This window comes from Callithrix jacchus, chromosome 13 (genome assembly GCF_049354715.1).
Source record: "Callithrix jacchus isolate 240 chromosome 13, calJac240_pri, whole genome shotgun sequence".
In the NCBI taxonomy this organism is placed as follows: Eukaryota; Metazoa; Chordata; class Mammalia; order Primates; family Cebidae; genus Callithrix; species Callithrix jacchus.
Window position 1 is genome coordinate 53,362,435 of NC_133514.1, and position 22,993 is coordinate 53,385,427.

General features: G+C 37.4%; 1 protein-coding gene and 1 pseudogene across 5 annotated transcripts in view; both read left to right on the plus strand.

Moving 5' to 3' along the window:
- Positions 1 to 22,993, plus strand: part of PPP4R1 (protein phosphatase 4 regulatory subunit 1) — an 83,830-nt gene that overhangs the window by 45,703 nt on the left and 15,134 nt on the right. For all 4 annotated transcript variants that reach the window (XM_035270557.3, XM_035270558.3, XM_035270559.3 and 1 more), the window contains exons 10-15: positions 1,926 to 2,053; positions 8,973 to 9,496; positions 15,703 to 15,875; positions 17,158 to 17,253; positions 19,584 to 19,769; positions 22,428 to 22,589. In XM_035270557.3, coding sequence (XP_035126448.1) covers positions 1,926 to 2,053; positions 8,973 to 9,496; positions 15,703 to 15,875; positions 17,158 to 17,253; positions 19,584 to 19,769; positions 22,428 to 22,589 — 1,269 coding nt within the window. The remainder of the gene's footprint in view (positions 1 to 1,925; positions 2,054 to 8,972; positions 9,497 to 15,702; positions 15,876 to 17,157; positions 17,254 to 19,583; positions 19,770 to 22,427; positions 22,590 to 22,993) is intronic.
- Positions 19,681 to 20,870, plus strand: LOC103787557 (small ribosomal subunit protein uS5 pseudogene; annotated as a pseudogene). The gene has a single exon (XR_013525717.1). The product of XR_013525717.1 is annotated as a small ribosomal subunit protein uS5 pseudogene (transcript).

Below are 22,993 nucleotides of genomic sequence, written 5' to 3' on the forward strand. Positions count from 1 at the left end.
ATTTTAGTCCTGATTTCATTGTAACTATAGGGTGACATTGAGGAAGTAATTTTATTTGGATTTAAGTTTCTGTTTTTGTGAAATCAAGGAGGTAGATTAATAGTAGGATTTAATTAACTCTTATTAGAGACTCTTGGTGTTTCTCCTCCACATTAAACTTTTTCACTCTAATCTAACAACAAGGTAAACTAATAATTTAGGTAAGTTTTCTGTATCCTTTGTTGGGAACAAACTCAGAGATTTAACAATATTTAGAAAAGATTAAATTCATGCATACAGTGTTAAAAGTGACCTTTTGTCCTTTTATGGAAGAATATTTGGTGACTTATGAAGGGGAGAAAAACCTTTAGTTCATACACATACAAGCTATTCTTTTCCCTCTTATGCATATAATTCTAGCCTTTTTAAAAAACCAGTTGAGTCATTTTTTATATATGCTTCTCCAAGTAGGTGAATTCTAATTAATGCTTTACATTTATTTGCCTTTATAAAAGTCATACTTACTGTATAATTCTTATCTTAAACTTGCAAAAGGTATTACTAGGCATTTTTTTTTTTTTTTAAGAAAAGAAATGCTAGCCAGGCACAGTAACTCACACCTATAATCCTAATGCTTTGGGAGGCAGAGGTGGGAGGATCGCTTGAGGGTAGGAGTTCAAGACCAGTCTGGGCAACATAGCAAGGCCCTGTCTCTACAAAAAAAAGAAAAAAAAAATAGAAAAATTAGCTGGATGTGGTGGCACATGCCTATAGTCTGCAACTATTCATGAGGCTGAGGTTGGAGGATCATTTAAATGCTCAGGATTTCAAGGCTGCAGTGAGCCATAGTAGCACCGCTGCTCTCCAGCCTCCACAACAGAACGAGATCTGTCTCGAAAAGAAAAGGAAAGCTAAACTTCAGAGAAACTGATTTGTGGCAAAGTCAGGGTTTTAGTAACATATCAGTTTTCCCCTTATGGTTGCCTTTGTCCGATTGTATCCATCCATCCTTCCTTCCATAAATCCTCTCATTTTCAAATGTTTTAAAAATTCCTGATTTCAAAAATAATACAGAAACATGACATGAAGTGAAATTCTGTAACTTCTTTATCATTTTTCCTACATGAGATGAGAACAGTAATATATGCTTCAAGATCTTTGTGACATATATCTTAAGCTAATATTATATTTTTGGTACGTCTGTCTTGCCTCCTTGTAGTGAACAAATTATATAGTCTTTCCTACCTGAAAACATTAAATGTATTTATCACATTTTGTTGACTTTATTAATTTTTATGTTCTTTGTGGCACTATTGGTTTTTCTTATTCTTATTGTTCTTGAGAATGCAGCAGGACTTTCTTTAGTTTTGTTCTATGCAAATGTTATAGTATCTCATACTTAGATTATCATGGTTCAAACAGTCAAGGGAGGATAAAAACAATTGAAATTTTAAAAAAGTGAATAGGAGTTTGTTTTGTGTGTGTTGTTTTTTTATCTCTCTTTTTTTTTTTTTTTTTTTTTTAAGACAGTCTTGCTCAGTCACCCAGGCTGGAGTACAGTGGTATGATCACAGCTTCTTATGATTCTTCCACCTCAGACCCTGCCTAATAGCTGGGACTTCTGTATTTTTTGAAGAGACTGGGTTTCACCATGTTGTCCAGGCTGGTCTCAAACTTCTGGACTCATGTGATCCACCCGCCTTGACCTCTCAGAATGCTGGGATTACAGGCATGAGCCACTGGCCCCAGCCAGAGAAAGTAACTTATAAGAATTTTTCAGTCCTGGCTGAAGTTCTGAATCGGGGCTTCCTTTAGAAAAGCTTGTTATGCTAAACATACTTTGGCATTTGAAAGTAGATTATTAAATATCTATACTGTGTGTGTGTGTGTTTATAAAATTCTTTTAAAAAATGATTCCTTTATTATTGTCCTTTTTATCTTCCTAGGTTCGCCAAGCAGCTTTTCAATCTCTGGGACCTTTCATATCTACTTTTGCTAATCCATCTAGCTCAGGCCAGTATTTTAAAGAAGAAAGCAAAAGTTCAGAAGAGATGTCAGTAGAAGACAAAAATAGGTATTATTTTAAAATTGTTTTCTAATTTCAAAACTTTGCTTTCTGATTTTACTGCTTTTAGTTATTTCCATTATTCTGCAACAGATGTTATTTTTTGACAGTTTGCTATTTCTCTTGAATATAAAAATTGGTAAATATTTTTATAGAGCTTTATTTTAAATGAATTTGTTTGTTATGCATCTCTTTTGTTGGTTACATATTGAATGAGCAGGCCCATGTAACACAATTAGCTAGATCCCTGGCACATAGGAAGTGCTACATAATAGATTATGATTTTTAAAAAATGTTTTTAATACATCATTTACCTAGTCATTCAGTGATATCTAGAATATACAGGATAATTGTTATACACTGTGTAGTATTTTTTGAATCTGTTTTTAAGGAGTAAAACTTAATTTAGAAATATGTTTTATTTTTCTTTTCTGTCAAATAATTGTGCATCTTGGATTCTTTGTAAATGGTGTTTGTAATCTGTCAATTAAAGGAGAAAGTATAGGAATGATTAACACTAATTTAGCATATTTTTTAGCCTGTATATCAGTTTTAAGTATATCAGTCTCATAGGGAAACCAAAGTTTTAAATAAAGCTTAAAGAGTCTACTCTGATTTATATTTTTAAATGTTTTTGCATTGAAAATTGTTTATTAAATTTTAACTTTTAGAATTTATTACAACATATGCTTAGGAGAAAAACCAATTCAAGCGTAACTTATTAGTATGTGGGAAATGTACACAAAGTTTTACAGTTATGTACTTGAAGTAATTTTAATACAAGTTTTCGAAACAGTTCCTGCTATAATGCTTGAGTTACCATAGTGTCTTTTCCCTCCCTTGTCATGATGCTAATGGACATTTTCTTCTGTAGGTCTTGATACTGTGCTATTTCCTTTCTTGGTGTTTTGATTTGGCAGTTCTTCTTTCTTCCCTGCTGCCTTGTTTTACCTTTTTGCCTGTTCTCCTACTGTCCTGCTGAATAGCCAAACAAACCTGAGGTACTGTTTTTTGTAAAGGAAGAAAATCACTCAAACCTGTCTTCCTAGCAAGCAAAGTCTGTCAATTCTTTTGAAAACAGGTGCTGCAAGGAGTTTGACAAAAATGATGATGGGGAATGTTGCCTATTTTTCATTTTGAAATTGGCATACTAAAAATTACTTGTTTAAGTATACTGAAGACTATTATGTAACTTTTGTTTTAAAATAATAGTAAATGTAAATTTACAGAGAATTATATAGCATGAGTTGGTAAACTTTCTCTGAAAGGCCAGGTAGTAAATATTTTTCTACTCTTTCACAACTACTCACTTGGCCTTTGCAGTGTATAAACAGCCATAGACATTATATAAATGGATGAGCTTCCAGTCAGACTTCACTGACCTAAACAGTGTGACTATCAAGGTTATGTTTGCTGCCTACCAACGTGTAGTATTATTGCAGGAGCTATTTAAAGGTAGTTTAATTCCTTCATTCTTCTTCCATTGTGATGAGGTGTGTCTTAATGTCCAGGCAATACTACTTGTATTGCTGATCTTCAGTATATTATTAGAGTTTATTAAATTATGTTAATGATACGGTAAGGGGAAGAAAGCGTTCCTGGTTAAGGAAGGAGTTGTGCTAAATACCGTAAAAGCTTTTGCACAGTTTGACGTCCTATCTTTATAAAGAAGTAGTCCTATGTATTATTAAATCTCAGAACTGTTAGTTTTGGCACACTGGCATTTGTTTTAAGCTGTCTTAAACTGTTGTGGTAATTTAAGATCGATTAATTGATTGATTGATCATGCAAAAGGTAACTGAGCACCTACTATGAACCAGAAACTGTAAATGGAAAGATAGAACTTAGTTCCTGTTCTCAAAGTTCTCTCAGTTTCCCAGGTCAGGTTTCTCAAACAAATGTCTAACAAAGTTAGGAAGTTTTTGGCAACATATTTCCACTACTGTTTGTTTATTGTATAGTGCTTCATCTGACCCTGGAAACATTTGCTATCACTTTAATACTTTTTGAAGCATTTATTGATTCCAGACATCTTACTTATACATCAGATCTTTCACTCACACTGGATCAGGCTATTAATGCTTTTTTAAAAGTGCTGATAAAGGCTACTTCCGGAAGCAGAGTTTAAATACTCGAATCTGCATTTTAAAAGTATGTAAAATAGGCATTCACTATTATGTTGTTCTCTGAATGCACGGTGTTGTAACTTGCCCTGTTTTTGTACTTGCTGCTCTCTGGGAATCTTCTTGCAACATCCATACCCTTGTTTAACCCTGTTGGATGTCAACAGGTGCTGTTTTAGACTCACTGACTTGTCCAGGAAGTACAGAGCTTTTGTCTATGTCTGTCAGTAGCACTGTGATGAGAGCACTATTTTAATCCTATCTTTTTGGCTAATATTGGCATCTATCATCTGGGTAGCCTCCCAGCTATGCAGTGTGGCATCCACCTCTCCTCCCTTTGTCTCCCCTGGGCCTGGCCCGTTCGTTGGTACACATATTAAGCCTGAATGAATTATTCTAGGGAAATATGGATTTGACCTCAGAAATCCAAAGTAACTAAACCACTTTTGCTGCTTTTATGAGTTTAACTTAATGCTAACTGCAGGAAAATAAAATTATTAGCACAAATTTAGAAATATTTCATGAATGCTAAAACATCATTGCATTTGTTCACAGTACTTAGAAGGTGTGTCCTGGAGTATGTTTGCTTTCATCTCAGGATATAGTACCTCTTCAGCCTGATAAGTCATTTTCTCTTTGAAATACGTGTAATTAACTTTCTCGGCCAATAGTCTCTAGTAAAGAACTCTTAGGATATTAATTGTAAACTTACATATGCCTAAAAAGAAATTTAAGATTCCTCATTCATGTAGGTAGTTTCTGGACTCTCCTCTGGTGCTTTACCTCTTAGGAGATGGGATAATTCTCATTATACAGAGTCATAAGGGGCCTCAATTTTCAAAACAGTGTTTGTGTTGTACAATAGCATTTCGAAGTCTGACAATTAAGAATATCAGAACTTTGGCATTGAACAGCTTCATTTTGCAGTGACTCTTATACATTACCAAGAAAAATTAGAATTTAGAGAATTTATACTTTTGACATTTTTGAAGCTGTAGTAGTTCTATCCAGAATTTAATATAGTACTAGGGAAAACTTTGTCTTATAGTTTTCTCTTAAAACTCATTCTAAGAGTTTTAAGTTTGGAGAAACTAATATATTTACATTTATCAGACAAACAATTATTTGACCAGTCATTCTCTTTTTGTTTTTGCAGCCGAGAATATTTAAATTTAATTTTAACACTAAGGTGAGATAGTGATCAAGGAACTTTTAAGTCCTTGTAATTCCCGTATTTTGGGAAGCTGAAGCAGGAGGATCACTTTAGCCCAGGAGTTTGAGGCTGCAATGAGCCATGATCGTACCAGTTTACTCCAGCCTGGGCTACAGAGCGAGACCCTGTCTCTTAAAAAAAGAATAAACAAGAAAAATGGAAGTTCATAATATTTGTCAGATAGTACATATGAGGTCTTCCAAGTTTTACCCATTTGCTCCTCTCTTCCCCCTTTCGGAACACTATCTTATTATAATTTAAAAATTTTAGTTTGAATTATTTCAGAAATGTTGCAAGAATATCACAGGGAATTTCATATATCTATCTAGATTTTCCAAATACTGTTTTACCATATTTTCTTTATTCTTTTTTTCTGAACTCTTTGAGAATAAGTTTTAGACATGATATTCTTTTTACCTTTTTAAAATAACTTCACCATGTATTTTTTTAAAATACAGATGTTAATATCTAACTGTAGTCCAGTTATCACAATTAGGAAATTAATGTTGATACAATACTGTTAGCTAATCTATAGCCTTTATTGAATTTTACCAGTTAGCCCACTAATGTTCTTCATAACAAAAGGAAAAATTATTTTTTTAATATGGACAAAATGGGAAATATATAATTCATAAACATATAGAAGACACATTTATTTTGCATAACAACACTAGCTTTAAGAATTCCTTTGGAGTGGGAAAACATTTTACAGGTTGTCTAGGCCAGCTTCTCATTTTTATGAATAAGGAGTAAGTGAGGAATCCTAGAAGTCCTTGAAAGGCTCAGAGTTTTATATTAATGTAGTGGCAGTGTGAGAGTAAGAACTTGCAGTCTGATTTCTTCACAATTCTATTATATATGCATGCTGTATATTTTGTAGTTATAAGAATGGAAGAAAAACACCAGAATTTAAAATGCAGTCACAATGTGTTTTGTTTTCAGATGACTTGCATGTTTTTGTTTATCAGTATTTTAAAAAATAATCACCTGTTTGTGAAAATATGGTTTTGAAAACAGTAAGCATTATATGTTGAGAGGGAACTTCATAATTTTTTACGAGAATGTAGATGGTGACTATTTAACTGGGAGCTCATATAGGTGTTAACATCACCCCTTGTTTGTACAGTCCCTTTAAGTCTCCCGTTAAACATCTTTTATTGTGTATATTTAAAGGCACATGGCCGGGCACGGTGGCTCAAGCCTGTAATCCCAGCACTTTGGGAGGCCGAGGCGGGTGGATCACGAGGTCAACAGATCGAGACCATCTTGGTCAACATCGTGAAACCCCGTCTCTACTAAAATTACAAAAAATTAGCTGGGCACAGTGGCGCGTGCCTGTAATCCCAGCTGCTCGGGAGGCTGAGGCAGGAGAATTGCCTGAACCCAGGAGGCGGAGATTGCGGTGAGCCGAGATCGGCGCCGAGCCGAGATCGCGCCATTGCACTCCGTCCTGGGTAACAAGAGGGAAACTCCGTCTCAAAAAAATTAAAAAAATTTAAAAAAATAAAGGCACACAGATGGTTTTTCCTGTATTCATCTTACCAATTTACCTAAATATTTAGCCATCCTTATTTCATGTTTCTTGGGAAGCAATGTCTCTTCACCTGTTTAATCGGTCCCCCTTTGTTCTAGAAGCCCATATTCTTTCCTCTCCTCAGAAGGACATTGCTTTATCATTAATTCCATCAATCTCTGTGTCTCCATTTCCTTCATGTCTTCTAACCTATTTTCCTCAGCCTAAAAATATGCTCATTGTTATTCTTTTATACAGGAAGAATGCCTTCACTCTTTGTTATTCTATACAATTGATGTGTTATTCTTTATTAATGTTTTTTGCCTCTGCATATGTCAGCCCCACATCTTTCTGCATTGATGACCTCCATATCTGTCTCAGTCTTCACCTCTTTGTCGTAGATATCACCACCTAGAACCCAGCATGGATACCTGACTCACCCTATCTCAACCTGAACCCATTAGCTTTCTTGTGAAACTGTTGTTTGTTACCTGCAGCATGCAATAAGTGGAAAAGTCCTGTTGATTTTTGCTGCTGTTTGAATGTGTTTTTCTGTAGTCCCGAAGACACTAACTCCATCAGAACATCATCACATCTCACCTGCATGTCTGTAATTCCTGCCTCCTATCTTACCTCCAACTCATTTTCTACATTTCCTCCAGAATGGTCTGTGTAAAACAACAGATCTGTCAACAGTTTTCTTAGCTTCTAAATGATTTCCTGTAGTCCAGGATGAACTCCGGAGGTCTGCTGGTCTGAAATACAGTGGTTCCTGTGATGTCTTTCATCCTTGTCATCCATCATTTCCTTATTGCTGATTCCTGAATGTATCACACCTGGTCAGCCACTCTGGCCTTTGCATGTACTGTTTCTCCTTTGGATGCTTTGTTCTTCCCCTTAGCTTTGTAAACATGTATTGGTTCTTCTGAGCACAACTCATGTAATTTCCTTAAAGGTTTTTTTTTTGTCCATGTAAAGCACCTCTTGAGTGTCCACTTAGAGGAGGCCTTTTCATCTTCACTCCCATTTCCTCCTGTGTTCAGTCTGCATGCATCTGTGCTTACTGCCCTATCTAGCAGTGATTGACTTGATATATGTTCATTTTTTCTTTTTTGCCTCTAATTGTAATCTCAAGAGCAAGAGCTACATCTCGTTCACATTTGAATCCTCAATACTAACTTCGTTTCCTGGCTCTTAGTAGGTGCTCAATAAATGCTTGTTAAATTTAATTGAATCAAATAATAACATAGTAGTACTTTAGATAATAGATGGCAGTAATCAGTGAACTTTAATGAATTTGTACCATCTCTCCTTACCAAGTTGTGACCTCATTTTAGGAATATCTTGGGGAATAGAGATGAATATTGTAGAAGAAACAAAAGTAATATTTACACTCAAGAAGATTTTAATATTTTTGTGAGATAGCAAATAAGTATCGTACTACTATCTTGAAAATTTTTCTTTTCATTTTTCTTTTATAATGTGAGCAAATAGGCTTTGGGTCTTAGCTTTTCATTATGTCATTGGAGTAGAGTGACAATACAAGTAATTCTAAAAATTAAATAATATTGTTATGTATCTTAAAATGATTGTAGGAATTTCTGTTCCCAGTATGTTTCTTTAGTTATTTTTGAAATTAGCATAGTATTATAGAATCCCAGTATTTTTTTTCTTTTTTTTTTTTTTTTTAAGATGGGCTTTCACCATGATGGCCAGGCTGGTCTTGAACCCCTGATCTCAGGTGATCCACCCACCTCAGCCTCCCAAAGTGCTAGGATTACAGGCGTGAGCCACCACACCCGGCCAAATCCCAGGATTCTTAAATGTTACCTTCTCTAACTAATATATATTGCTTGACTATTTAGACTTATACTTAACAGGTATTTACATCTTTGAACAGAGAACAGCTGATGGAGAAAGAAGCATTATAAATAATATATGTAAATTCAATTTGTACAAATAATCTGTAATTTTTAATGTTTAAATTATCTAAATGCTATATGTAATATCTTTCATTAGTTTTTTTAAAGTAATTATCCTTTCATGTTGTTTTTTCCCCACCAAATGAAACAATAAAAGGATCAGAGATCAAGAAGCCCCAGAGGATGTACAAGTCAGGCCAGAGGATATTCCTTCAAATTTCAGTGTTAGTAATTCCAGTGTCAAACTGGAAAACACGGTGGAAGACCATGCTGCTGAGGCATCCGGGAATCCTCCAGGTGAAATTAGTGTTCCAGTGGACAGCTCTTTACTTTGTACTTTGTCCTCAGAATCTAACCAGGAAGCAGCTAGTAATGAGAATAAAAAACCTGGTAACTACAAATCTACGTTACGACCAGAGGTTGGCACCAGTTCACAAGATTCAGCTTTCTTAGATCAGGAATTGTATAACTCCTTCCATTTCTGGAGGACTCCTCTTCCTGAAATAGATCTAGATATAGAGCTTGACCAGAACTCTGGGGGAAAGCCCAGCCCAGAGGGACCAGAGGAAGCAGCTGAAGGCCCTGTGCTCAGTTCTCCAAACATCACCATGGCCACCAGAAAGGAACTGGAAGAAATGATAGAAAATCTAGAGCCTCACATTGATGATCCAGATGTTAAAGGTATGGAAGAATCAATCAAATTCTTTATTCTAAAATTGATTAAAAGTATAGTGTCTGATTTTAAAATTTTATTTCGGAAAAAAATTGCCATTTAATAATGTATTATGAACTGGGCATAGTGACTCACACCTATGTAATACCAGCATTTTGAGAGGTTGAGGCAGGAGGATCACTTGAGACCAGGAGTTCAAGACCAGAATGGGCAACGTAGTAAGACCCCATCTCTACGAAAAAAATAAAAAATTAGCCAGGCATGGTGACACATGCCTGTAGTCCCAGCAACTTGGGAAACTGAGATGGGAGACCATTTGAGCTTAGAAGGTTGGGGCTGCACTGAGCTGTGATTGTGCAACCTCAACCTTGTAAGCTCAAATGGTGTCAAAGGATCATCAGCAGATTGCTCTGATAGTTTTCCAACCTAGGCAACAGAGTGAGAAAATGTCTTTCTTCATTAAAAAAAAGAAAAAGGTAGTGTGACCATCATCATGTATTTCTAAATTCTCTCAATAAATACAATTAATCTGATCTTCAGGAGATTTTTCATTTAAAATAGGCTCATCATTGCATTCCTTACTGTAATTTATACAGATTTGCTGATTCATAAATCACTCTCTTTGAAATTTTCAGTTACTGAAACAATGCTTTACAATTTTAAAGCTTGGAATCTGCCTTAACTGTTTTGCACAGAGACTCGTTATCTTTTTATTAGACAGCAGTAGACACAGTAATTCTTTTATGGAAAGACTACAGAATGTTCATCCACCACTGCACTCCAGCCTGGGCGACAGCAAGACTTCATCTCTGGGGTGGGACTGGGGAACGAATGTTTACAGCAAGCACAGTCAACTCTTGATAAGTGTTTAATGTCTTTAGAGCTTTCAGTTTTCTGTTTAAATGTTGTTATTTACCAACTTAAGTTTATTAAGTGTATCCAACTTCAGTGACTCCTCTTTTCTTTTTCTTTCTTCCTTTTTTTTGAGATGAAGTCTTACTCTGTCACTCAGCCTGAAGTGCAGTGGCACGATCTTGGCTCACTGCAACCTCTGCCTCCTGGGTTTAAGCAATTTTTCTGCCTCAGCTTCCTGAGTAGCTAGGATTATAGGCACATGCCATTGCACTCAGCGAATTTTTATATTTTTAGTAGAGATGGGGTTTTGCTATGTTGACCAGTCTGGTCTTGAACTCCTGACCTCAGGTGATTCATCTGCCTTGGCCTCCCAAAATGCTGGGATTACAGGTGTGAGCCCCTGCGCTCAGCCTATTTTATTTTTCTTAAACAATATTTTTATGAAAAAAAAAAGATGGCTAGTTGTCCTTAAGCTTGTTCGGGGAGTTTTCCTTGTATTATAATATCTGCTAGTTCTTTGACATAGACTAGTCACTTAAATATTAATTGATATATTGAAAGAGCTGCTTTAAATTTTTCTTTTGGCAAATAAGTGAAAAAGAAATATACATAGGTTGCTTTTTAAAAAGACCTACATGTACATACACACAAGTTTCTTGATATGACTTTGTGTTTTAGAAGATGTCTAATACTCTTTGTACTGTGGATATACTAGCTGCAGTTGAGAGACTTCAATACAAATAAGAGACATACCTTGGAGATATTGCTGGTTCAGTTCCAAGCCACTGCAGAAAAGCAAAAATTGCACTGGAGTTACACAAATTTTTTGGTTTTCCAGTGCATAAAAAGTTATGTTTACAGCCTGGTGCAGTGGCTTACATCTGTAATCCCAGCTACCTGGGAGGCTGAGGCAGAAGGTTAGCTTGAGGCCAAGAGTTTGAGATCAGCTTGGGCAACATAGCAAGACTCCCATCTCTAAAAAGATTTTATATAGTAGCTGTGCGTGGTTGCACACACCTGTAGACCCAGCTACTCAAAAGACTGAGGCAGGAGAATTGAGCCCCAGAGTTTAAGGTTTCAGTAGCTATGATCACACTACTACACTCTAGCCTGGGTGACAGAGTAAGACACTGTCTCAGAATTTTATAAAAGTTGTGTTTACACTATTCTGTAGTCTGTTAACTGTGTGATGGCATTTTGTCTAAAAAAAAAAATGCACATGCCTTCGTTGAAAAAATACTTTATTGCTAAAAAATGCTGATGATCATCTGAGCCTTAGACAAGTTGTAGTCTCATTGCCAGTGAGGGTTTTACTTCAATGTTGATGGCTGCTGACTGGTTAGGGTAGTAGTTGCTGAAGGCTAGAGTGGCTGTGGCAATTTCTGAAAATAAAATAGTGTTGAAGTTTGCTGTGTCATTTGACTCTTCCTTTCATGAAAGATTTATCCGTAGCTGGCAATGGTGTTTGCTGGCATATTACCTGCAGTAGATCTTCTTTAAAAATTAGAGTTAGTCTTCTCAAACACCACCACTGCTTTTTCAGTAGGTTTATATAATATTCTAAATCTTTTGTTGTTGTTTCAACAATGTTCACACCATCATCACTAGAAGGAGATTCTGTCTCAAGAAACCACTTTCTTTGCTCATCTAAGAGGCATCTGTTCAAGTTTGATCAGGAGAGCCGGATATAGTGACCATGTGCCTGTAATCCCAGCTGAGGACAGGAGGATTGCTTGAGACTAGGAGTTCAAAGCTGTAGTGGTTATGATTGTGCCTACAAATGGCCACTGTACTTTAGCCTGGGCAACATAGCAAGACACTGTCTCTAAAATTAAAACAACAAAAAACATTTGATTATGAGATTGTAGCATTTCAGTCACATTTTCAAGCTCCACTCCTAATTTTAGTTTTCTTGCTATTTTTACCTTATCTACAGTTATTTTCTCTACTAAAGTCTTGAACCCTTCAGAGTAATTTATGAGGGTTGAAATTACCTTCTTCCATACTCCTTTTAATGTTGATATTTTGACCTCTTCCCATGAATCGTGAATGTTCCTAATGGCATCTAGAATGATGAATCCTTTCCAGATAGTTTGAAGTTTACTTTGTCCAGATCCATCAGAGAAGTCACTATGTATGGCAGCTATAACTTTACAGAATGTACTCCTGAAATAATAAGACTCGAAAGTTGAAGTTATCCGTTGATCCTTAGGCTGCAGAATCGATATTGTGTTAGCAGGCATGAAAACAACATTGTCTGCTTGTACATCTCTGTCAGAGTGCTTGAGTGATCAGGTGTATTGTCAGTGAGCAGTAATAATTTGAAAGGAATATTTTTCTAAGTAGTATGTCTCAATAGTAGGCTTAAAATACTTGCCAAACCTTGCTGTAAACAGATCTGTTCTCATCCAGGCTTTACTTTTCCAGTGGTAGAGCACAGGCAGAGTAGATTTAGCTTACTTCTTCAGGGCCCCAGGATTTTGGGAAGAGTAAATGAGCATTGGTTTTAACTTTTTTTTTTTTTGAGGCAGAGTCTCATTCTGTCACCCAGGCTGGAGTGCAGTGGTGCAATCTCAACTCACTGCAACCTCTGTCTCTCAGGTTCAAGTGATTCTCCTGCCTCAGCCTCCTAAGTAGCTAGGACTACAAGTGTGCACCAACATGCCTGGCTAATTTTTTTTTTTTTTTTGTATAATGGGGTTTCACCATTTTGGCCAGGCTGGTCTTGAACTCCTGACCTCAGGTGATCCACCCACCTCAGCCTCCCAAAGTACGGGGATTACAGGCATGAGCCATCACTCCCAGCCTGGTTTTAACTTAAAGTCACCAGCCACATTAGTCCCTAACAAGAGTCACCTTGGCCTTTGGAGCCTTAAAGCCAGGCATTGACTTCTCTCTAACTAGGAAAGTTCTAGATAGCATCTTCTTCCAATAGAAGAGTGTTTTATCTATGTTGAAAATCTGTTGTTTGGTGTAGCCACCTTAGCAGCTTTTAAGTGATCATAGCTAGGTCTTCTGAATAACTTGCTGCAGCTTTACATAAGCACTTGCTGCTTCACCTTGCACTTTTATGTTACAGAGACGGCTTCATTCCTTAAACCTCATGAACCAACCTCTGCTAGCTTTCAATTTTTCTTCTGCAGCTTCCTAAGCTTTCTCAGGAATTGAAGCCAGTTAGGGCCTTGCTCTGAGTTAGACTTTAGCTTAAGAGAATGTTGTGGCTGGTTTGATTTCTGTTCAGACCACTCAGACTTTCTGTGTATCCGCAATAAAGTTGTTGTTCTTTCTTGTTATTTGTGTGTTCACTGGAGTAGCATTTTTAATGTCCTTTAAGAACTTTTCCATCTGCATTTATAACTTGGCTAACTGGTGCAAGTGGCCTAACTTTGGGGCTTTCTTTGCTTTGACATGCCTTCCTCACTAAGCTTAATTATTTCTAGCTTTGGGTTTAAAGTGAGAGACATGTTATACTTCCTTTCACTTGAACTCTTAAGGGCTACTGTTGGGTTATTAATTGGCCTAATTTTAATATTGTTGAGTCTCAGGGAATAGGGAGGCCTGAAGAGACAGGACAGAGATGGGTAAAGAAAGTTGGTGGAGCTGTAAGAACACACACAACATTTATCATTTAAGTTTGCCATCTTGTATGGCTAGTTAGCAGCTCCCAAAACAATTACAATAGTAATATCAAAGATCACTGATTACAGATCACCATAGCAAATATAATAATAATGAAAAAAATTGAAATAGTACAAGAATTACCAACATGCAATACAGAGGCACAGAGTAAACACACTGTTGGAAAAACAGCACCAGTAGATTTGTTCAATGTAGGCTTGCCACAGAACTTTAATTTATAAAAAGTATAGTATCAAGCTGGGCATGGTGGTGTGTGCCTGTAGTCCCAGCTACTCTGGAGGCCAAGGCAAGAGGATTGCTTGAGCCCAGGGGTTCAGTGCCTCAGTGAGCTATGATCATAGCTTTCTGCAAGTAACTCCAACCTGGGCAAAATAGTGGGACCTCACCTCTTTAAAGAAAAAAAAAGCAAAAGTACAGTATCTACAAAGTGCAATAAAACAAGGTGTGCCTGCACTTTTCCAGTGAACAGAATGGATTTGGAGATCACACACACACACACACGCGCCTGCACTTTTCCAGTGAACAGAATGGATTGGAGATCACACACACACACACACACACCCCTGTACACCATGCTCTTTATATGGGACCAAACATTTTAACCTTTCCTGTATAGTCTACTTTGAGTAATATTTTGGTTTGACATGGGAAACTTAAAACATCCCAAAAGGGAGTGGCTAAAGTGATTAAAAGGGTTGGTAAAAATTGCAGCTGAAATTTTGAAGATAATGAAAATGTTGCACTATAACTTTTTGTGGGTGAATACGTTTAATTTTCTTAAGTTAGCAAGTATAACCTAATAGACCAGAATCTCCTCCTGTATGTTTCTTGCATGTCTATTGTCAGACACTTAATATACTTAGATGAGAAATTTTATAAATGCTGTAGCATAATAATAGTTTATCTTAATAAAATTGTTACTGATTTTTTTTTAAATGTTTGAATTTAAAATGTTCACATTTTGAATATCCAAGTGAATTGTTACTTGGAATAAATGCCAAGCAATATTTTTTGCTAAATTTCTTATTTATTTGGGGAGCAAGAAGAATGCCTTATCTTAATTTTGAATCACCTTTGTAAGGAAGGTGCAGCTCAAAATACAGGCAATGTTAGTTGCCAGATTTTTGAACCACTGCCTGCTAAGTTGTCCATTTGGTTTGCTGCAAGCAAGACAGAGCTCATTTGGGATTGCTGTGTTTGGGAGAAGATATAACTTTCACTTTCAAAAAGAATTAGAGAAAAATAAACAGTAATAAGATGAGATATTTAAATGTAACTGTCACAAGAATCTTTGTAATTACCATTGTTTTATATTGGCAGGGTTTGTGTGACTGCTCTTCTGCTAAAGTAGCTTAGTAAGTAAGCCTTGTCAGTTTGATTCATGCACTACCAAAACCTAGTTAACTTTTACTGAAATTGACTCCTTTTAATAAGCTGGAGGCAGCTCCAGCAACTAGATAGCATTTCTCTTTTCATACTAACGCAGAATAATGTACAGTAGCAGATAAACATTTTTAATCTCATGAAAGCATATTAGTTTTCTACTTTTTCTCTTGAAGAACTAATGATTTACCACAGTAGAAATTTTTTCCAGCTTTTTGATGGCAGTGTCAAGAAAGTATATATTTCATTGATAACGTACAATGCAAATGGACAAAAGCCCTGTAAGAATATTGCAGTTGTGTTTCTCACTTTGTCCATTTACTTATTTTGCCTGTAGCACAAGTGGAAGTGCTGTCTGCTGCACTACGTGCTTCCAGCCTGGATGCGCATGAAGAGACCATCAATATAGAAAAGAGAAGTGATTTGCAAGATGAACTGGGTATAAATGAGCTACCAAATTGTAAAATAAGTCAAGATGATTCTGTGCCTTTAATCAGCGATACTGTTGAGGTAACAAACTCAGTAAAGTGTTTACCGAGTGAGAGTAGTTTGAATCAGAAGACTTTTCATTGGGGAATAGTTTTAGCTAATCACTTTTAGTTTGTATGTTCTGTTTGTTGCTGAGTTTTTAGCTCTTCCTTGTTTTCATCACATCCTGTCCTTGTGACACCAGTGTCATATGAATTGCCTGGAAAAGTAAATCCCACTTTTGTCTATATGACCATTTAGTAGACTCAATGTTAATGTAGCTCACTGCAGTGAAGTAGTCTTACTGGAAACAAAGCCCTTTATCAAGAATAATTAACTCTTCCCTTTTCTTTTTGGAGAGGTGCTTTGTTTCTGATCGGACCATTTCACTGCAGCAAGCAACACAATATTCTGAGCAGAAGATCGGGACTTGAGGCCATGTTGCGGAGGGCCAGTGACATTATCTGGACTCTGGAGTGTGAGGGTGGGTACTGATCCTAGCATCATCTTCACTTGTACTTGTAGCTGTTCTCTATGATCCTTCCCTAATTTCCTGCTGCATCTCAATCAAGCCAACATTATTTGGTAACAGTGCTACTTAGCTCTTGTTTTTATTAATGGGGAGAAGGAATACCCCACTGCGTGCCAGAATCGCATGGTCACAGATTATACTGGCTTGAATGGGAAGCTCAGGAAAGAGTGCCTGCACACACACTGGGGTTGGCAAGAGGGTTCTTAGAACATTAGTGCGTTTCTGTTTTGATTTCAGTTAGATGGCATGTGGTATAGTTAGAAATCTGTATAATACCACTGCTTTGGATTGAAACCCTGACCATTTATTGGAGATTTGAATAGCATTAATATATCTGCATCTTAGAAGGTTTTTATGTTGTTGTTGTTACTGTTTTTGGCTGTTAACATGTATATAACTTGTGAAATTGGATATTAACAGCCAAGAATAGAAATAGAAGAAAAACTGCATGTGACACTCCATGGTCTCTAGAACAATGGACCAAAAGAATCTTCCCAGTACTATTTTATGAATAAGCCAATTTGAGCTATTTGGACCATTTCAAAATTACTTTGAGATATTATTTTCAGTTACTCTCATTTTTCTGGAATTGGTTTTCATGCATTTGGCAACCTATTCAGTAAGATAGATTTAAAGCAGGAAAAGTTCTTAGGTATGTTTATAAGCTTTAAAAACATGAGGAATTTATATGTGTTATTACTTTTGGCAGTCTTGAAAGGTAAGTAACTTAGATAGCTAAAATGAAGATGTACAGACAGGATAGCTCTTTAAGTAGTTATTTTTTCCTAACAGAATATGGACTCCACTCTTCACTATATTCACAACGATTCAGACTTGAGCAACAATAGCAGTTTCAGCCCTGATGAGGAAAGGAGAACTAAAGTACAAGTAAGTGACCAAAAAAATGTATTCTTTTGTGTGTCTGTTCCTAATTCCTCTTTTAGAGCCCATTTCTGACCTAATTTGACCCTTCTTTATGATGAATGTTTTAAAAATTATGACTAGTATATCATATTTTCCATTGAAATAGTAGAGGAACATGTAAGCACAAATCTTCCCTTTCCTACCCCTGTGATCCCATTCTTCCTTCAGAGTGACCATGATCATGAACCCTGCTATCTTCCTTCATGTATCTTCATGGGCACATAAATGTACACATGTACCCCTTTTTATCATTCAAGACAACTGTGGTCATCCCATCCTACCTAGGTATGTCCTCATGTTCCCATTGCCAATAATTATAAAATATAGCTTGATTTCAGAGATGAAAATATTTTTAAAAAGGCTCAAAGCCATTTTAAAGTGCTGTCAGTAACAAGCTGCAAGGAAACTGTGCTCATGGAATCACTGGAATGTGATAGCTGTGCCTTGCCTTGCTCTTTTTTTTTCCTCTTCTAACAATGTGACCTGGTGATCTCTCCTGTAAGCACACCAGGACTCCCTCACCTTCACAGCAGCGCAGCACAGTGTTAACGCCATACCTGTTGTCTCCCTCGTAAGAAACCGTGAGAGATGCTACCTGTTGTAGTTTCACTTTGATGCTATAAGTAGTGCTACATTCACCATGACTGCCTATACTTGTTGTTTGCTTCTAGGACTTTATTATTATTTGAGATGGAGTCTCCCTCTGTTGCCCAGGCTGGAGTGCCGTGGTGCCGTCTCGGCTCACTGCACCTTCCACCTCCTGAATTCAAGCCATTCTCCTGCCTCAGCCTCCCAAGTACCTGGGACTACAGTCACAAGCCACCCTGCCCAGCTAATTTTTGGTATTTTTAGTAGAGATGGGATTTCGCCATTGGCCAGGCTGTCACGAACTCCTGACCTCAAGTGATCCGCCTGCCTTGGCTTCCCAAAGTGCTGTGATTACAGGTGTGAGCCACCACACCTGGCCTGGACTATATTATTATTGTTAGAAGTAACAATAATTTCCCAGGTCAAATGGTATATTTTGTTGTTATTTTTAGAGATGGGGTCTCAGCTCCCTCTGTCACCCAGTCTGGAGCACAGTGGCAGGATCATAGCTCACTGCAGCCTCGAACTCCTGGGCTCAAACAATCGATCCTTCTGCCTCAGCTCCCCAAGTAGCTGGGACTATAGATGCGCACTACCGTATCTAGCCAATTTTTATTTTATTTATTAAAAATGAAATATTCAAAACAGTGTTCTGAAACATGCTTCTTCCCCACTTACAGACATATTTTCAATATTTCAAATCATTATTTTAATGAGTTTATTTCCATTTTCATTTTGTGTATATGGGTAATTTGTTTATGTAGTTCAAAATTCAAGATACTTAAAAGGCATTCAGTGATGTTTCCTTCTCAGTTTTTCTTCTCCATTCATCCATTTTGCTTTTGAGATACAACCAGTTTTACCTTTATGTCCTTCCATAGCTATATTATACACACCTAGGCAAGATCGCAAATATGTTCTTCTTTTCTTCACATATATACAAATTGATTAGAGATGTGCTCTTCAATTTTGTATAAAAAATTGCTTAAATTTTCATCTAAAGAAGCCATGTTTTTAATTTTTGTTTTGAGGCAGAGTCTCGCTCTGTCACCCAGGTTGGAGTACAGTGGTACTATCATGGCTCACTGCAGCTTCTACCTCCCTGGGCTCAAGTCATCATCTCACCTCAGCCTCCTGAGTAGCTGGAATTAGAGGTGTGAGCCACCATGCCTGGCTAATTTTTTAATTTTTTAGTAGAGACAGGGTCTCACCATGTTGCCCAAGCTGGGCTCAAGTGATCCACCCACCTTGGCTTCTCAAAGTGCTGGAATTACAGGTATGAGCCACTGTGCCTGGCTGTTTTTTTTTTAATGAACATGTAAATTGTGCAGAGCACCTGTTATACTGCATTTGCTGGGTTACAACAAGCATTATCATCTCTGCCTACATTTAAAGGTGCTGGTGTTATTTTAATGTGTCTTTTCAATTTAGTAATTAATTCTAATTGTCCTTTGAGCTATTTTCTGTTTTAAGATGTTATCCATTGTTTTCCTAGAGTTACTTTTATTTGTTCATATATGTTTCCCTTAACATGGTTTTCGTATCTCTTAGTTTATTAGATACCAGAAAATTTGGCATTGGTTTTTCCCATTTGAGATGCTATGTTAAAATCTGTATATTTAAAAATAGTTTTGCTCAATTGATATCTAAACTGCTCAAAATGTATCTCAGCTCCTCAGTCACTGTGGTTTCTCTTTCTCCATTAGGATGTTGTACCTCAGGCTTTGTTAGATCAGTATTTATCTATGACTGACCCTTCTCGTGCACAGACGGTTGACACTGAAATTGCTAAGCACTGTGCATATAGTCTCCCTGGTGTGGCTCTGACACTCGGCAGACAGAATTGGCACTGTCTGAGAGAGACATATGAGACTCTGGCCTCAGACATGCAGGTGAGTAAAGCAGTTAAAGAATTAGCAGAACATGCATGTGGAAAGCACAGTGCTTTGCTTTTTGTAACCTAAAGAATTTCTGTTCATGTTCTAGCATGTACTTAATGCTATAGGAAATTATGTATGGAAGAGCTTAAGAGTAATAATGGCTTCTTCTCCGATAAAACATCAAATGGTGGATGATGCTGGTGCAGCGGAGGGGGGCGTGGGCGGGGATGCCGGAGGCCCCGGGCACCCTGGGGGCCCTGGGATGGGGAACCGTGGTGGCTTCCAGGGAGGTTTTGGCAGTGGCATCTGGGGCCGGGGTCGTGGCCACGGAGCTCGTGGACGCAAAGCTGAGGAAAAGGAGTGGATGCCTGTCACCAAGTTGGGCCGCCTGGTCAAAGACATGAAGATTAAATCTCTGGAGGAGCTATATCTCTTCTCTCTGCCCATCAAGGAATCTGAGATCATTGACTTTTTCCTGGGGGCCTCTCTCAAGGATGAGGTTTTGAAGATTATGCTGGTGCAGAAGCAGACCCATGCTGGCCAGCACACCAGGTTCAAGGTGTTTGTTGCTATTGGGGACTACAATGGTCACGTCGATCTGGGTGTTAAGTGTTCCAAGGAGGTGGCCACTGCCATCCGTGGGGCCATCATCCTGGCCAAGCTCTCCATTGTCCCCGTGCGCAGAGGCTACTGGGGGAACAAGATTGGCAAGCCCCACACCGTCCCTTGCAAGGTGACAGGCTGCTGTGGTTCTGTGCTGGTGCGCCTCATCCCCGCGCCCAGGGGCACTGGCATTGTCTCAGCACCTGTGCCCAAGAAGCTGCTTATGATGGCTGGTATTGATGACTACTACACCTCATCTAGGGGCTGCACTGCCACCTTGGGCAACTTTGCCAAGGCCACCTTTGATGCCATCTCCAAGACTTACAGCTACCTGACCCCTGATCTCTGGAAGGTGACTGTATTCACCAAGTCTCCCTATCAGGAATTCACTGACCACCTAGTCAAGACCCACACCAGAGTCTCCGTGCAGAGGACCCAAGCTCCAGCTGTAGCTGCAACATAGGGTTTTTATACAAGATAAATAAAATGAATTAACATTGCAAAAAAAAAGAGTAATAACGGAGTGTGTTCTTTTTTACACTGTCAGAGCCCCATAATTTGGCTTCTTCATTTTTATCTGAAGCGTTAGAAATTGTTATCACATTCAACATGCTTAAGTTTCTAACTTAAAATGTGTTATTATCTAAAGTTTATCTGTAGGTTAATTGTTGATAATATAGGATTTAATTTTTCACATAGAAATAGTATTATAAATGCTTATTTGATTTTCACACTTGATCTCAAAATATTTATTTAAACTGTAATAGAACTGTACTGTTATTGGCAAGTATGAAGTTCTGGGCCCTTCGTGCCATGAGCATTGTTGTATAGATGAAAGAAGGTCCATGGTTATTGCTTTCTCCTCGTCCACACACACCACCCCCACCCCCTTTCAACAGAACACACAAAGTAAACCCTTGCTTCAGGTCATTGTGTCTGGAACTTTGTGACTTTCGTGTGGTACCTCTTCCTAAGCTTGGTGATGTAACCTTCCCTGCCAGGGCTGATTTCTGTGTAACAAAGTTTGCACCTCTTCAGTGAAATTGATCTCTCAGTTATTAAAAAAAAAAAAAAAAAAGAAAAAGCTGATTAGGCTAATTTGTACTGAAATGTCATGACCTTTCCTTAAACTTCTTAGTAATTACTGTATTTTTCAAGGAATCAATGCCGTTGACTCAGCAAGTTAGAAGTTGCAAGTAATCTTGATAGTTCATGTTCCTCCTTTGACCTATGAGGATAGGAAAGCTGGGCCCAGGAGAAGTGAATTTATCTGTGTTCACATGCTTCTTAAGTGCTGCATCTGGGCATGGAACCACAAAGGCCTAATTTCCATAGAGTGCTTTGTCCTGTGTATTCGTGTTTTCAGTCTTTATTCCACAGAACTGTAGGGTTCCCATGGGTTAAATGTCTTTGGGCACCTGGGTGGCTGATGGCTCAGAGTCTGGATGGACAGTTTCCTTTCTTTGCTGCCCCTTTCTTCCATCAGAACATCTCTGTCTTCATCAGTTTTATATGTTGAACTTGGGTATAAAATGTTATTTCAAGAGTAGATTTTGAGGGGAGGGGAAAGGAAATAAAATGTTTGCTCTAAACTGTTTCTCTTTAGGTAAAGTTTTAAGTTACTGTGTAAAAATTTTACAATTAAATGTTATTTTTTTGTTTTGTTTTTCCTAATCCAAGGTTTGACTGTACAGGAATCTGAAGGGGAACGCTGGGGAGGGTACTAGAGAGCCTTTGGTCCATGTGCGGCGTCAGCACATGAGGGGTCCGATGTTCAGAGAACTACAAAAACTATATTCTTAATGATTTCTAAGCATTTTTTCTTCATAAATGAAAGGACGATATTACATACTATGCAGGGATTTAAACATTTTCTGTTAAACTTTTTGATACGTAATTTAGTCATAAATACATAATTTATATAATTTAAAATTAGTATCTGTTATTACTATTCTAATTTTTTGAGATTAGTAACATTCATATATAAATTAGCCTTCATATATTGCCTAAAGTTTAAAGTACTGAGCACTTTGTGTTTAGCTTACTAATGTGTTTTCATTTCTGCAGTGGAAAGTTCGACGAACTCTAGCATTCTCCATCCACGAGCTTGCAGTTATTCTCGGAGATCAGTTGACAGCTGCAGATCTGGTTCCAATTTTTAATGGATTTTTAAAAGACCTCGATGAAGTCAGGATAGGTGTCCTTAAACACTTGCATGATTTTCTGAAGGTAATTTTTAAATTCTTTTACATAAATACACAACAAAATTCTACTGTAAATCTAAATCTTTATCTTCTGTCACCAAGAGAGGTTCTTGTGTGTTCCTGTGTAAGAAAATACAGCTACAAGTTGATGTTAAGATGTGACTTAAAAAAGAAATAGTCCTATAATTACACTTTCACTTTTAAATAGTATTAGATGATAGTTTACAGACATTTGTACTTTTTTATTTTTCAAAATTATCGAATGATGAAATATATGTAAAAAAAAATCATGAACTACAGTCATCCCTCAGTATATGCAGGGGGATTGGTTCCAGGACCCCCAGCCATACCCAAATCCATGCAATACTCCATTCCTGGGGAACCCACGTATAGGAAAAGTCTGCCGTCTGTGTATTCATCTTTTGTATC